General features: G+C 40.3%; 2 protein-coding genes across 3 annotated transcripts; both read left to right on the top strand.

Annotated features, from left to right (window-relative positions):
• Positions 1-504: 504 nt before the first annotated feature.
• On the top strand, positions 505-7,804 carry dnajc5gb (DnaJ (Hsp40) homolog, subfamily C, member 5 gamma b). 2 transcript variants are annotated; one of them, XM_026152511.1, is made up of 7 exons: positions 505-707; positions 1,727-1,856; positions 2,295-2,508; positions 2,671-2,824; positions 4,507-4,563; positions 5,575-5,631; positions 6,424-7,804. In XM_026152511.1, exons 2-7 carry the CDS (start codon positions 1,744-1,746, stop codon positions 6,486-6,488), a joined length of 660 nt encoding a protein of 219 aa, XP_026008296.1. In that variant the 5' UTR covers positions 505-707; positions 1,727-1,743; the 3' UTR covers positions 6,489-7,804. The 2 variants fall into 2 exon arrangements, with proteins under 2 accessions (XP_026008296.1, XP_026008297.1); XM_026152512.1 differs by lacking the exon at positions 4,507-4,563.
• A 934-nt stretch (positions 7,805-8,738) lies between these two features.
• Positions 8,739-12,939, top strand: LOC113012312 (zinc transporter 2-like). Its single transcript, XM_026152419.1, has 8 exons — positions 8,739-8,803; positions 8,921-9,123; positions 9,306-9,452; positions 10,075-10,228; positions 10,326-10,524; positions 10,657-10,762; positions 10,835-10,969; positions 12,697-12,939. Exons 1-8 carry the CDS (start codon positions 8,739-8,741, stop codon positions 12,822-12,824), a joined length of 1,137 nt encoding a protein of 378 aa, XP_026008204.1. The 3' UTR covers positions 12,825-12,939.
• The last annotated feature ends 944 nt before the right edge of the window (positions 12,940-13,883 follow it).

Below are 13,883 nucleotides of genomic sequence, written 5' to 3'. Positions count from 1 at the left end.
CTCGTCTCTCCAGGGCATATCGCCACCTTTCTTAACTCTTCTTCATCTGCTCCCTACTTTCACTAAAGATCACAATGTTGTTTGCAAACATTATATACTCCATGAAGATTCCTGGCTGACCTCATCAGATCACAGATCCAAACTAGAAGGGGTGAGATGTTTCTTGATGCAATCCCACGCCCACTTTCAACACATCTATCACTACTACCTCAGTGTTATCATACATTCCGTGCACCACCCTCACACACTTCTCTACCTCGCTATAATTATAAGAATAAAACGTCATTTGAAACTGTATTGGAAAGAAAAAAATCGAATAAATAATAAATAAATAAATAAAAATAAATAGAAAATAGCAAACTATAATAACTGTCAAGGTCTTCAAATTTTATGTGAGCTGAATCTTATATTAATAAATTTTAAAAAAAAAATCGGAAAGGATTTAGAGACGACTCTCTAGACGATGCAGATTGGTTGTGTACTTGTTTAAATAAAGTTCTTTAAATTGAAAAAAAAAAATGTTCTCAAACTTCCGGCTTCTGTGTTGCGGCTCCTTTCACAACTTCCCTCCAGGTCCCGAGGAGGCAAAGTTAACATAAAAAGGTCGTGTAACTGAGTTATTTTAATGAATAAATATTAAATTAGTCAACGGACAACATTCGGACTCTATGATTCGACGGAAAACAGAGAATATCTTTATTTATCTGGTAAGTAAGAGTGAGCATGTTCCTCAAGCCGCCCTGCTAAACGTATCTGCGTCAGCTAGCAGTCTGAACCCGCAGGTGTTCACGTGAAATAAAGCAAAACAAGTTGAATGTAAGAGCTAAACTAATGTTTTTATGAGTGAGCTGTAGTTATGCAGCCAGTCGTGTTAAAAGCTGATTCATGTGAATGAATTGTTGACTTATAATCGGTCAAACATCTCTCATGAATATCAAGCCATTTTGAACCAGAAGTAACATTTCTGTCACAAGTTAGAAGCTGCAGTCAGTGTTTGGGTAAAGTGCCGCCTATGTCCTTTATTTATCAAGGTAACAAGTTTTGTTGACGTTACAAATGTCAAATTCAAGACAAATTTAGCCAGTAGGGTAGCAGAATTTGCCACAACTATAACATAACAGCTCTACAACATGTAAGTTAAGGAGTGCTGAAATGCATTTGTTGTTCTTGAAAGAGACTGGCTGACCTTTTTAAGTGAAAAGGTAAATGTGAAGGAGTATGATGTCCTTTTAAGGAAAACAAACATCCCCAGCAAATAGGCCTATTTAGGTTTATTAGCAATAAACAAGAGTTGTAAACCAGTGTAATTACACGTGTTAAAGCACTTTATCTAACTGCTGGTATGAGGAACTTTTGTATTTAAACTTGATCCTACTTTCTGTTTTGAGCTTTATTTGGATATATGACTGTATGTGGGATTTGCATGTAGGATTATCCCAGAGAACCCCAGCTTTCACCCACAGTCCAAAGACGTGCAGGTTAGGCTAAATTAGGTTAATTGTACAAATGTGTGCAAGTAATGCGCCTACTTCAATGCAGATTAATGATATACTGAATGATGTCCTTGGTGAGCGTGCTGTCCATCAGAACTTCCAGATATGTTCTTTTTTCCCCTCAAACTTCTTTATTTCAACTAAACTTTTGAGCCCTTGAAGTTACTTTCCTGATCTGTCTGCATTGTGCCTGTCAGAAAAGGGTGGAATTGTTTACATTTTTTATGTCACAGAAAACACATCCTGAAACATGGAGGATCCAAACAGACCACAGAGGAAAATGTCAACAGCAGGAGAGAGTTTGTACAAGTTGCTGGGAGTGGAGAAGGGAGCGTCTCCTGACGAATTGAAAAGAGCCTACAGGTGTGACTATCTCTTTCAGTTCTGAGCTACAAGAACTAATAAATAAAATGTTACTCTCGCTTGTTAATTGTGCTGTTCTTACAATAGCACAATTAACTAGTGAGAGTAACATCATTGTTTCAGAGATTTATGGCGACATTAGTGAAATCTTAGGCTACATCCACACTAGACCGGATAGATTTGAAAACTGCATTTTCGTTTGAAAACGCTCCGTGTCTCTTCTAGCATATTTAGTAATTTTCACAGAGTTGTGCATCCACATTGAAACGGCCGAAAACGCTTACGTTCCAGTACTGTGCATGCGTGAAACGCAAGAAGATTTGACCTGCCTCATTTCTTTCTGCCGCTTTGAAACGTCGCAGCAAAATTTCAAAGAAAAGCACCGACTTTTTTAAACCCTCACTTGTTTGTATATGTTTTAATTTCTCTTTTGACCAGGAAAATGGCATTAAGGTATCACCCTGATAAGAACCCAGACAACCCCGAAGCAGCTGAGAAGTTCAAGGAGATCAATAATGCCCACTCCATCCTCACTGATCTGGACAAGCGTGGTATCTACGACCAATATGGATCCATGGGCCTCTCGGTGGCCGAGCAGTTTGGGGAGGAGGGAGTCAAATATTACTTTCTCATGTCCAAGTGCTGGTTCAAGGTGAGAGGCAAGGGGATGTAGTTTTAAAGGTGAAAACAGAACATGAAGTTGTTTGTTCTGGTAGTAGGTGAATTATGCAGAAATTTAAATGCCAAAATGTGACCAGAGCATGCTGCAAAGTGTCCAAAAACTCTCCTAATACTCACATTGGTTTTCTTTTAGACCCTGTTTGTGTGCTGCACTATTTTCACCTGCTGCTGCTGTTGCCTCTGCTGCTGTTGCTGCTGCGGAAAGTGCAAACCACAAGATGAAGAGGACAATTTTGTCTACATGGACCCTGAGGACCTGGAGGCTCAGATTAGAGAACAAGATGCAGGTGAGGAACTGTTTTATATTCACTTAAGAATGTATACAGTTGAGCAAGGCAGCAGCTTGCATAGAAACAAAGAGCTGGAGTTGGAAACCCAAATGGTGTAGTGTCCAGTTTCTGATTGTCAGCATTTTTAAGATGAAAATGTTTCCTCTAGAAATCTAGGATTAATGATATGGAAATATTAGTTTTCACAGCTTAATCTGCCTTTTTTTCACAGATATAGTTAATTATGTGTTTTCCTGTGGAAAGTCTGCACAGGAAGGCGTTAACTGGGTTCTCTTAGATACAGTCGACAGCCTCTTGAAGTGTTTACTGCCCAGTTTTGCTGTACTGATAACACGGGTGTTACTTTATGCTGAGCAGTTGTAACCCTGCCGGTAATCTTGATCTTAACTGTGCATGTGCAGTAAATCCAGCAGGAAGTTAACTTTGCCAAGAAGGGGGGTACATCTTCATTCAGTATAGGGCATGTTTAGAAAATAGTCTATAAAAATGAAGTAAACATCTCAGATGAACAACAGCTGATGACATATTACACTGCCATTGTTTCTTTAATATACACTAAGCTAAAATGCAGAAGCAGTGTGTGGGTAAACGAAGTACACCCCATGACTCAGTAGCTTGAAGAACCACGGATGGATGGATGACTTCATCAGTGTTTCACAGGGATGCAGGGACTTTGGCCCACTCTTCTTTATAACGTTGCTTTGGTTCATTGAAGTGGAGGCATTTGTTTATGCACAGCTCTCTTAAGGTCCCACCGCAGCATTTTAATCGTGACTTTGGGTGTCCCATTGCAACTCGTTGATTTGTTTCTTTTCAGTGGGGTGTGTGGGGGTATTTACCAAAGCACAGCTCTGAGCATGTTAACTGGGTTGTGGTCTGAACTTTTACTGGGCCTCTGCAGCACTTTTTCTCTCTTTTTTTTTTTTTTTTTTTTTTTAGCTGGTGTGTATTTGCTGCTGTGCTTGCGATCATTGTCCAATTTCATTACCTAATTTGGGCCAAACTTTTAGCTGTCAGACACATGGCCTAACAGTTGACTCTAGAATAATTTGCTATACAAAGGAGTTCATGTTTGACTCAATGGCTGCAAAACGAGCCTAGATCATCACCCCTTCAAGGTTTTGTTCAGATGCAACTTTCCAAACCTAAACCATACTGTCACTTTTAATTTTTTTTTCTTTATTAAACAAGCCATACTTGTTTGGTCTGTTTTTAATTGTTTTCTCTCGAACTTTAACATATAACATGATAACTGTAGCCTAAAGAATCTCAGATACAGACCTCTTGGAGTTTTTTTTCGTTTTTCTGATCTCTGGGTAAATTTGCTAGGAAGATTGGCAGCTGTCTTGAATGCTTTCGACTTGTGAATAATCTTTCTCATTGCAGAATGATGGACTTTACATTTTTATCGAAATAGCCTTAATATCCCCCCCACCTCCATCTAATTTTAAGACGTGCTAAATGGCAAAATATTTTTTACTTTTATCCTCATGAAACCTGCGCGTCGAGTGGAAATTAATGAAATGTCACTCTAATCCATTACATCTTGCCCTGATCTTGATCCGTGTAACTGGTGATACTTCACCTCTAAACTCTGTCGTCTTTGTACATTTCAAGCCGAGACCAAAGCAGGTGAAGAGATGTCGTTAAGAAGCTGTGTGTTGAATTTTGTTTTACAGCAGACCATCCCGTAATAGTTATTCAGCCGAACTCTAGCGATGCTGCTAGCCATTCAGGTAAGGTGTTATTCCGTCTTCAGGTAACGTTCACCTGTTGTCAGCTTCCTGCTGCTCTGCGCTGCTTGACTCGCCTGCTAGATTTTACAGCAGTGATTCACTGTGGAAGATTTTTTTTTGTCCATGTATTAAATCCTTAATGTGAAGGACGCATGGGAAATCCAAAGCTTTTGTTGTTGTTTTTTTGTTGTTGTTTTTTTGTTGTTGTTGTTGTTTTTTTTTTTTTTTTTTTAAGTGATTTATGTCCCTTATCACATACCGAGGACTTTTTGATGATGTGCTGTGTTTGGTTTTTCTCCAAACGTGGTCCTGCGGATTGTGGACAGATGTCTCCACTTTGGTCTCATCTGTCTAGTGGACATTGTTCCAGATGTTTTGTGGTTTGTTCAGATGCGATTTTGCAAACCCAATAGCCCCCCCCCCCCCAGTCTAATTTTCAGACGTGCTAAAGGGGAGATCGTTTTTGTTTTACTCTGACAAAACCTGCATGTAGAGTCGTATTAATGAAAATCACTAATGCTGATTCTGTTGCCTAACAAAATGTCACTCTAATCCTTTAAATTCTGCCCTGATCTTGATCTCTGTAATTGATGATCCTTTGACACCCCCCCCCCCCCAAACCCCTGAATGCTTGTTACGCTGTTAATTGCAATCGAAGCTGTAAGTTTGTTCGTATACTTTAAACACTGCTTCTGCATTCTGGCTTATTTCTGTTAAATAAATAATGACACATGTCATAGGTCAAGTGAAGTTATATTTCTGTCATTTTAAGACGTGCTGAAGGTCAGATTACTGTTATTCTAATACATGAGACTTGCATGTAGAGTGGCAGTTATTAAATTCGCTGGTGCTGTTGCCTAATAAAATGTCATGCTAATCCTTTAAATTCTGCGCTGATCTTGATCTCTGTATTCTCTCGTCTTTGTACATTTCAAGCCGAGACAAAAGCAAGCGAGGAGATGTTGTTAAGAAGCCGTGTTGATTTACCCAGTGTTGAATTTTGTTTTACAGCAGACCATCCCGTAATAGTTATTCAGCCGAACTCTAGCAATGCCGCTATGCATTCAGGTAAGGTGTTATTCCTCCTCCAAATACATTCACCTGTTGCCGGCTTCCTGCTGCTCTGTGCTGCTTAACTTGCTGCTAGATCTTGCAGCAAAGAATTGATTTAAAGGTTTTTGTGCTGCTTATGTTTTCTGTTGTTGTTGTTAATGAGAAAAGCTTCATTAAGTGTTTTTCAGTGTTTCTATCTTAAAGGATTTTGGAAGGATGTTTGTTTTGTTTTTATGGCGTTATACTATTTATATGGTTTATTCCCTGCTATAAAAGATCATGGCTCAAACTGTAATAGTAGCGGTTTTCTTTTTAAGCTCTTTGGGTTTTATTTAATAATGGTTATAGAAATTTAGACTGTAAGTGTTGTCCATTTCCCACATTATATTAAAAAAAAAAAAAGGACACAGAACAGAGTCATCAAAGTCTCCTTTTGCATGTATGAGCAGATTGCACAGATTGATCTTGACACATAATAATTCGTACAGATTTATAGTTCTGGAGTTTTGGCTGAAAGATTTGTACAAATATGGAGTGACATGAAATTTGGTACCGATAGTGTTCACTTAACTTGTTTTCTGGGGCCATCATCTGGTCAAATACCTTGCTTTTGTGCGCTAACATGCTAAACTAAGGCAGTGAACCCAGGCAGTAATATTATTTATGTATTTATTTTTAAATGACGAGACGTACTTTCCTTCATGTTTCATTTTCTGTGAGACGTAAGTGGTTTTGATAGCTTGTCTGATTTAAGAACACTCCCACACCACACACCTGTTCATCACCTGTTCTCGTTACCTTCTGCAGGGGAGAACACACCGATTGTGATTCAGACTCACGCAGCCAAGGGGGGCTCAGGACCTGGAGAATGAACGACTGTATCAAACACTGAAGTGCAGAAAATGTTTTCATCTCAGAGATTTGTTTGTTTACATGAGTCAAACTGCAATTTATTTGATTGTGCCATAGTTATTTTTTTTAAAATGTGCTTTTTCTTTGATCCAGTCTTGTATTTATTCTTTTAAAATGTTAAATTTCTGAATTTGGGGCGGAGACTAATAACAAAGCCATGCAGATCAAAGCCTCTGAGCTCGGGGATAATTATTTTTTTCCTGCGCACTTTAAACTCACACATTCATATTGAATGTTTGGAATATTCTGAAGCTGCCATGATCAGAGCACGTTTTGGCCCAAGATTCAGAAATTTTCAGATTTTTATTTTTAATATGCCGATTCAGGGGTTTCTGTGGAAGCTTGCTTCCAGCACTGGAAAGGGGGAAAAAAAAAAAAAAGCCAAGCGTAAATCAGAATTTTGGTGTCAGATCTCAAAATTTCGACTCAATGACTCAGGATCTCAAGTCGAGTCTCACTTAAAGTTTCACCTAATCAGACGTGTGAGCCGGCAAGTGGAAATTTTGAGATGGTGACTTGAAATTTTGACTTAACTTTGCCTCGCAGTTTAAAAAAACAAAACAAAACAAAAAACGCTTGTTCGGTCGCACTGCACATAGAAACAGACTCTATGTTAAACGGTTTACTGATGTGGCCACAGATCACACACAGATTTATCAAACAAAGGTTTAGTTTTAAAATTTTAGCGCTGCCTTATGTGACACATTCAGTTGCCAGCTTGTAAATGACTCTTTGAAGTTTAGTCCTGTGATGCTTGCAGAGATTTTAAGGAATTACTAAATCGCCTAATTCTGAGAGTTGGATGAAGACTGTTGATCACATTTGTGTTTGTCCACTTGAAATCTGTAAATGGATCAAATACCCCCCAAAATGATTTGAGTCTTCCTATAAATGCCATAATTGTAAAACCAGATTTATATACCTGCTTTTAATTAACACAAAAAGATTGGATTTACTTCAATGGTACGTTTAGAAATTAGTCTAAACGCACCATTGAGTTACATTTGGCACACCCCTTTAGGGCGAGTGCAGCAATGTGTAGAAACCAAAGAAATCACACGGAGGCTTCTGCTGTAGCGCCCTCTTTGTGTGCGATTTCACCTAACAACAACCAGCAAGCCCCAGGAACCACTCGCCGACCAGCTGGGGGAGCACACCTTTTTCCAAGCCGCCTCCTCCCTCACTACCTGAAGCAAAGAACCGGCTGGACCAGTGGACCACTGTTTTATTCTGTTTGTGCAAAGATTAAACAAAAGACATGTTTTGGACATGTTGATTGATGTTTCCACTTGTGATGTTTTCAACCTTTATGCTTAAGTCCCTTTGGCTCCTGCTCAAGCTTACTTAATTATACACACAGGCACAGTGACAATAATCTGTTTTAACTCCTGGAAAGTGAGCCAGTGTTTCAGAAGAGGTACAGTTGGTCATTTTTGTCATTGCACATAAGTAAAAAAATATGCAGGGAGGTGAATAGAGTTGTGTGAATTTTTCTACACTTGACACTAAAACCATCGTTTGTTTCTTTAGAAAATAAGATCGCAGCTTTCTGATTTATTGCCATTTTTGACTTTTTTGTGTATGTCGTGATTGTCTTGTAAAGTCAGAGATGTATATTTATGATTAGAGGATTTATTACAAATTGAGTATTAAGGTAAAGATTCTTTTGTTTAAATGATATTTTTCTATCTTCTCTCGGGGTAAAAATGTTGAGGTTGTGCTTCATTTTGATTTCATTTTATACAAATCTGGCTATAATAATAATAATTTGGATGCTGATTTTCTGACGATCCTTGACTGCGGTGTATTTAAAAGCCTGCTTGTATACTTTTGTATGCCAATGATTATACTTGACGCAAAAGTGCCTGAATGCAGTTTTTGAATAATTTTACAGAAGTGTATTTTATGTCATTATCTAAACATTTCCATGCTGAGTTTGTTCTGTCCACTTTGACAGATTTCCAACTGTTGGTGTAAATTTGAGTTTCTTCTAAAGCATTTCATGAAATAAAGTTGAATAATTCAGAAAATGTCATGCGGTTGTCTTATAATTTCACTGGAGTTGGCGCAGTAACCTGCCATTGGCTCCTGCAGTGCTCCACCCCTGAGAGATAGCGTAGGTTAGAGCAGGTGGTAAGTTGCCAGGCTTCCCTCTAGCTCCAGGTCAACCTTAAATACGGGAGTGTCTCAGCTGTCAATAACATGAGGATATGGAGTCATCAACAGATCCAGAGAAGCAACATTTGATTGAGACTCATTCGGAGCCTCTTGTGTGGTACGTCTTCATTTTTCATTTGACCTCCTGAAACACCAAAGTTCAACACAGATGGCTTTAAAACTGTTGACTTCCACATTGAGCCAGCCTAAGTGTAGATCTTCCGTCTTGTGTCAGGGTGAGCGGTCCAGAGAAAAAGTGCTCAGACTCAGAATTCAGTGAAGACACCCTCAGTGTGGAGGGGCTGTGGCAGCACGAATGGCTCTGCCAAGAGGCCAATTGGAGGTCGGTGACTGAAAGGGACTCGAGATGTTTGGCCAGAAAGAAGCTTTTCACTGCATGTGCCGTCAGCCTTGTGTTCATGACAGGAGAGGCCATTGGTGAGACAAAAGACTCATCACAAATTTCCATGCCAAAATGAAGTTTACCTATATTCGTTTTTTACTGTGTCATGCATAAATATGTAAAGCTTGCTGAGTTTGAATCGCTCCATACAAACTTGATCTTAAAGTGACACACTCAGGCTTCCTCTGCCCAAACACACATACGGTTTCCTCTGCAGGTGGATACGCCGCCGGCAGTCTGGCCATCATGACGGACGCAGCTCACCTTCTGACTGATTTTGTCAGCATTGTAATCAGCATCTTCTCTCTGTGGATCGCATCAAGGCCTCAGACAGGAACCATGACTTTTGGATGGTATCGAGCTGGTAGGAACAAGGTTCTCACGAGTAGCTCTCAAGAATACACTCACCAGCCACTTTGTTAGGTACACAGGTTAAGATTCATTAACCGAAGTAGCAGTACAACATAGAAGGGTCAGAATTTGGAATAAACAAGTCAAAAGAATGAATCTGTCCTGCCTTGTATCGACAGTTTAGGCTGGTGGAGGTGCTGATGTTATGGTGGGATATTTTCTTGGCACACTTTGGATCCCTTAACTGAGCATCATTTAAATGTCACTTTTGATGGCAGCATCCTGCAGGAGAACAAACAAAGCTCACATCATGTCAAGCTGGTTTCTCGAACATGACAGCATGTGGACTGTACTCAAATGTCCTCCACAGTAAATAGATCTCAATCCAGTAGAGCAGGGATGTGGTGCATGTGGACTGTGTGCCATAATCATGTGAATATGGACCAAAAGCTTTCAGCTCATTGTTAAATTTGTACCATGAAGAATTCAGGCAGTTCTGAAAGCAAAAGGGCGTCCAACCCGATACTAGCAAACTGCCCATTGAATTTATGTGCACATTAGTCCATATGAGTTGCACGTACTCATATCCTTCATATTTTCGGGGCCATTTCTGACTCTGTTACTGTTTCACGCAGAGATTCTGGCCATGTTTCTATCAGTCGTGTCGATCTGGGCCGTGACAGTAGTGCTCGTCTTATCAGCCGTGCAGAGGATCTCCGACGGGGAATACGAGATTGACAGTGAGATCATGCTCATAACATCAGGCTGTGCTGTGGGGGTCAATGTCCTGTAAGTGTGCCGAGCTTACTTTATGGATTATTTCTGCTTGGTTTAGGGGGGCAGTCAGCAGCGATGAGTGATGACGTCTATGCTTTGTTTTACCCAGGATGATCCTGATCTTGCATCAGCCTGGCAACTCACATGGCCACAGCCATGGGTTTGCCACCAACCTGACCCAGAGGGACAAGCATGGGCAGAGGAACGGCCACGGTAATGCAAGTGTGAAGGCAGCTTTCGTTCATGTGGTGGGAGATCTGGTGCAGAGTGTCGGTGTCGTGCTGGCTGCCACCATCATCCACTTCTGGGTCAGTGTAAGATTAAAAATAACAGTTAAATAACAAAAATAATCAGGATGGGCTTGATACAGCACTGTACTCTCCAAGTACTCAATATCACTCCATCAATTGTTTCTGATCATATTTCTGTCTTCTTCACAGCCTGAATATAAAGTAGCAGATCCAATTTGCACCTTCCTGTTCTCTCTTCTCGTTATTGGGACAACGCTTCCTGTCACAAAGGATGTTTTCAGGATACTGCTGGAAGGTAAACACACTTCCCTCCGCCTGTGGTGACGTTCAGATTTTAGCGACAGTTTAACGTGTGTATTTTCTGAAGGCGCTCCTCGGGACGTGAGTTTCGGCGCCGTGAGAGAGCTGCTGCTGTCTGTAGGAGGAGTCACCGCCATTCACAGTTTACACATGTGGAGCCTCAACACGACTCATTCTCTGCTTTCCGTGCACCTTGCCACAGGTAAGAGGCGAAGACGGTACTGTTATGTGGAGAGGAAGCAGAACCTGCGCTAAAGCCCAGTAAAAAACAGAATTTCCAGTTTTATTATGCTGTTGCCAAATATAAGTTACTTGAAAAATATGGCAAAAAACAGAATTTTTTTTTAGTTATTTTCTGCTTTTGAAGTTGATATCACTGAAAATAGATACATATAAAAATCAAATAAGACTTGGAAATCCATAATAGTCTATTGCAAATCTGTCTGCAGATTTTTGGGAGTGCCCACTGCCCCCTTGCCCCTCCCTTGGTGGTGCCCCTGCTAAAACTATGGAGGTTTAATTAGAAATGAAACACCACACGCCCATCCTGCGCCTTTTATCCTGGTCCTGTAAACATTTGTTTATTGTTTGATCAGAGTGTTTGTATTCTAAGTAAATAGGATGGAAAACCCTTTGGCAAATATTGATCTATTACAGCAGTAATGTAAGGTGCCAGTCAACTGAAAAAGAAAGTTCTTATTGCTTCCACAAGAATTAGGAGGGTAAGAAGCAGCCAGGTGCTGCTAATCAGATGCACGTGATTAAATGATCATCAGCAAATGATTAATTCATTGATGAACTCTATAGAAGTAAAGGTTTTTGGCAATTTTCTGGAGCATTCTAGTTCTTTCTAGGAGGGAAGGTCCCAGAAAACTAAAAAAAACTAAAAACTAAACTAAACTAAAGAACCCCCAAGATCTAACTCTCAAATTCTACAGGCCTTAGTTAACATGTGAAATATTCAAGTCCATTGGTAGCACGTTTAAAAAAAAGACTAAGTATGACTTCTCTGCAAACATAACATGGCGGCACAGGTTTGCAAAGTTGCATCTGAACAAACCACAACACAGGAAGTAATGAAGAATATGGACACAAACACCTCAAAACAACCCCCAAAAGGTTGATTGTGTTCATCTGGACGTAGCGTTTTCAGTGGGAGAAACGTTTCGTCGCTCATCCAAGTGACTTCTTCAGTCTCAGCTGACTGCAGGTTTCCCCAATCTTATAAACAGTACATTTGCCCAATGACTGAAACTAGCACCACTGAATGAACAATGGGCTGTGAGGTCAGTTCATTGATCATTAATATGCAAATTCTCATGACCATTGATCAACAACCACTGATCCATGGCCATGAGTACCATTCATAGAGAGTTGGGGAATGGCTGCAATCACAGCATTGTAAGATGGCGAAAGATGGCCCCTTAGGCCCCCTCCTTGATTCAGAGATGGTCTTTCCCTTTTCACGTAAGTGGCCTCCTTGACTCTGCGCTGCAACCAGCGTTTCTCCCCATCCAGGATGTGTACATCCTCATCATCAAAGAGTGTCCACTGGCCTGTAGGTGTAAAGAGTCTGCAGAGTCCTGGCCTGGCGAGTTAGCTCTTCTGTGTTGCGCAATCCACTTCACCAGAGGTTGTTTGGTTTCCCTGATGTTGAAATCACGGCAGCCATTCCCCAACTCTCTATGAATATAATCTGATTTATATAGAACACAAAAAACCCACAAGTTCAGCATACACGATAAACAGGTAAAATATTGTCATTTTGGGCTGAAGTTTTATTTACTTCCATGAACTTCTGAGTACAAGCAAAATTCTAGCATCCACAATAAAATGAAGAGGAAGAGTTGAGCCAAAGTTGTAGAAGAAGAGCACTGATGATTAAATCATGTCATTGTCTGTATTTATTTGTTTGTTTGTTTTTTCCAGAGGAAGATGCTGATTCGCAGATCATCCTCAGGAAGGCAACAAGGGTCCTGTGCTCCAAGTTTGGTTTTTCCAGCATCACAATTCAAGTGGAGAGCTGCAGGATTTCGGGCAGCAGTGTAGAGGTTTAAAGTTGACTGAACTGTGACTGCAAAAGTAAAGGCACTGGGTGCTCCCATTTAACAGCTTCATATTTGGGACTGAGGCGGCACGGTGGTTAGCACTGTTGCCGCACAGCAAGAAGGTCCTGAGTTCAATTCCACCATTGGGGTCTTTCTGTGTGGAGTTTGCATGTTCTCCCCGTGTTTGCGTGGGTTCCCTCCGGGTACTCCAGCTTCCTCACACTGTCCGAAGACATGCAGCTTGTAAAGCTTATAAATATGCACAGTATAATGCCATCACTACAATATACATGTTTTACACACTCCTTTTGTTGTTGACATTTACAGGCTGTGTGCAAAATGCCACACTCTTCAAATTCATGCCAACTAATATTTTTACGTCCAGTAGGTGTCCTACTAGAGCAAATGAAGCTTCAAGACGCTTTGCGCTGGGGTGAACCAACTGGATGAAAAGCTTCAGTGCTTCATGAAGCTTCATCTGCCCATCACTACATACTGCAACAACATGGGAATAGAGCAGCAGATACTTGTTTTTGAGTGAAGATATAAGGTGATAGGTAATACAAATAACTGCAACTTGAATCTTTACTGAAGCTCAGTATTTGACACAGAGTTCAAGTCCACTGCTAATAACTAATAATGATAAATATTATAACTTTAATATTGGCCAATAAAAAATATACTACTATATAGGAACATAGTGAAGACTAATTATTTAAGAGAATAAAGAGAGGTTAGTTTATTTTGGAGACAAGCTCCGTTTATTAAGAAAATTTTAAAAAGGCAGGAACGCTATTTAGAGATTTGTGGGTGGCTCTTAAAAGAGCCGTTGTGGGGAAGTCACTGGGACTTCAAATAGGCTATTCTTTTGGTTGTCAAGACACTGCTCCCTCCACCGAGAAGTGGGCCATGAACTTCTCCCTCACCAGGACAGCCTCTCTGGAGAAGTTGTTGGCTGCCACATGACCCAGGCCTTGCAACGGCCAGAATTAAACCAGGTCTAAATAAAACAAATAAGGACTTTATAAGCCAGACCTTCTGAGTATCACTACAAAGATTACAAACAGT

The sequence above is a fragment of the Astatotilapia calliptera genome, chromosome 19, assembly GCF_900246225.1.
Source record: "Astatotilapia calliptera chromosome 19, fAstCal1.2, whole genome shotgun sequence".
In the NCBI taxonomy this organism is placed as follows: Eukaryota; Metazoa; Chordata; class Actinopteri; order Cichliformes; family Cichlidae; genus Astatotilapia; species Astatotilapia calliptera.
The sequence above is the reverse complement of the archived record's forward strand: the minus strand, read 5'-3'. Positions and strand labels throughout refer to the sequence as shown.

Coding starts and splice junctions, on each gene's coding strand:
- dnajc5gb (XM_026152511.1), top strand. CDS start 1,744: ATGGAGGATCCAAACAGACCACAGAGGAAAATGTCAACAGCAGGAGAG. Junction 4,564..5,574: donor CGATGCTGCTAGCCATTCAG/GTAAGGTGTTAT, acceptor TTTGTTTTACAG/CAGACCATCCCGTAATAGTT. Junction 5,632..6,423: donor CAATGCCGCTATGCATTCAG/GTAAGGTGTTAT, acceptor TACCTTCTGCAG/GGGAGAACACACCGATTGTG.
- LOC113012312 (XM_026152419.1), top strand. CDS start 8,739: ATGGAGTCATCAACAGATCCAGAGAAGCAACATTTGATTGAGACTCAT. Junction 9,124..9,305: donor CATGACAGGAGAGGCCATTG/GTGAGACAAAAG, acceptor TTTCCTCTGCAG/GTGGATACGCCGCCGGCAGT. Junction 9,453..10,074: donor TTTTGGATGGTATCGAGCTG/GTAGGAACAAGG, acceptor TGTTTCACGCAG/AGATTCTGGCCATGTTTCTA.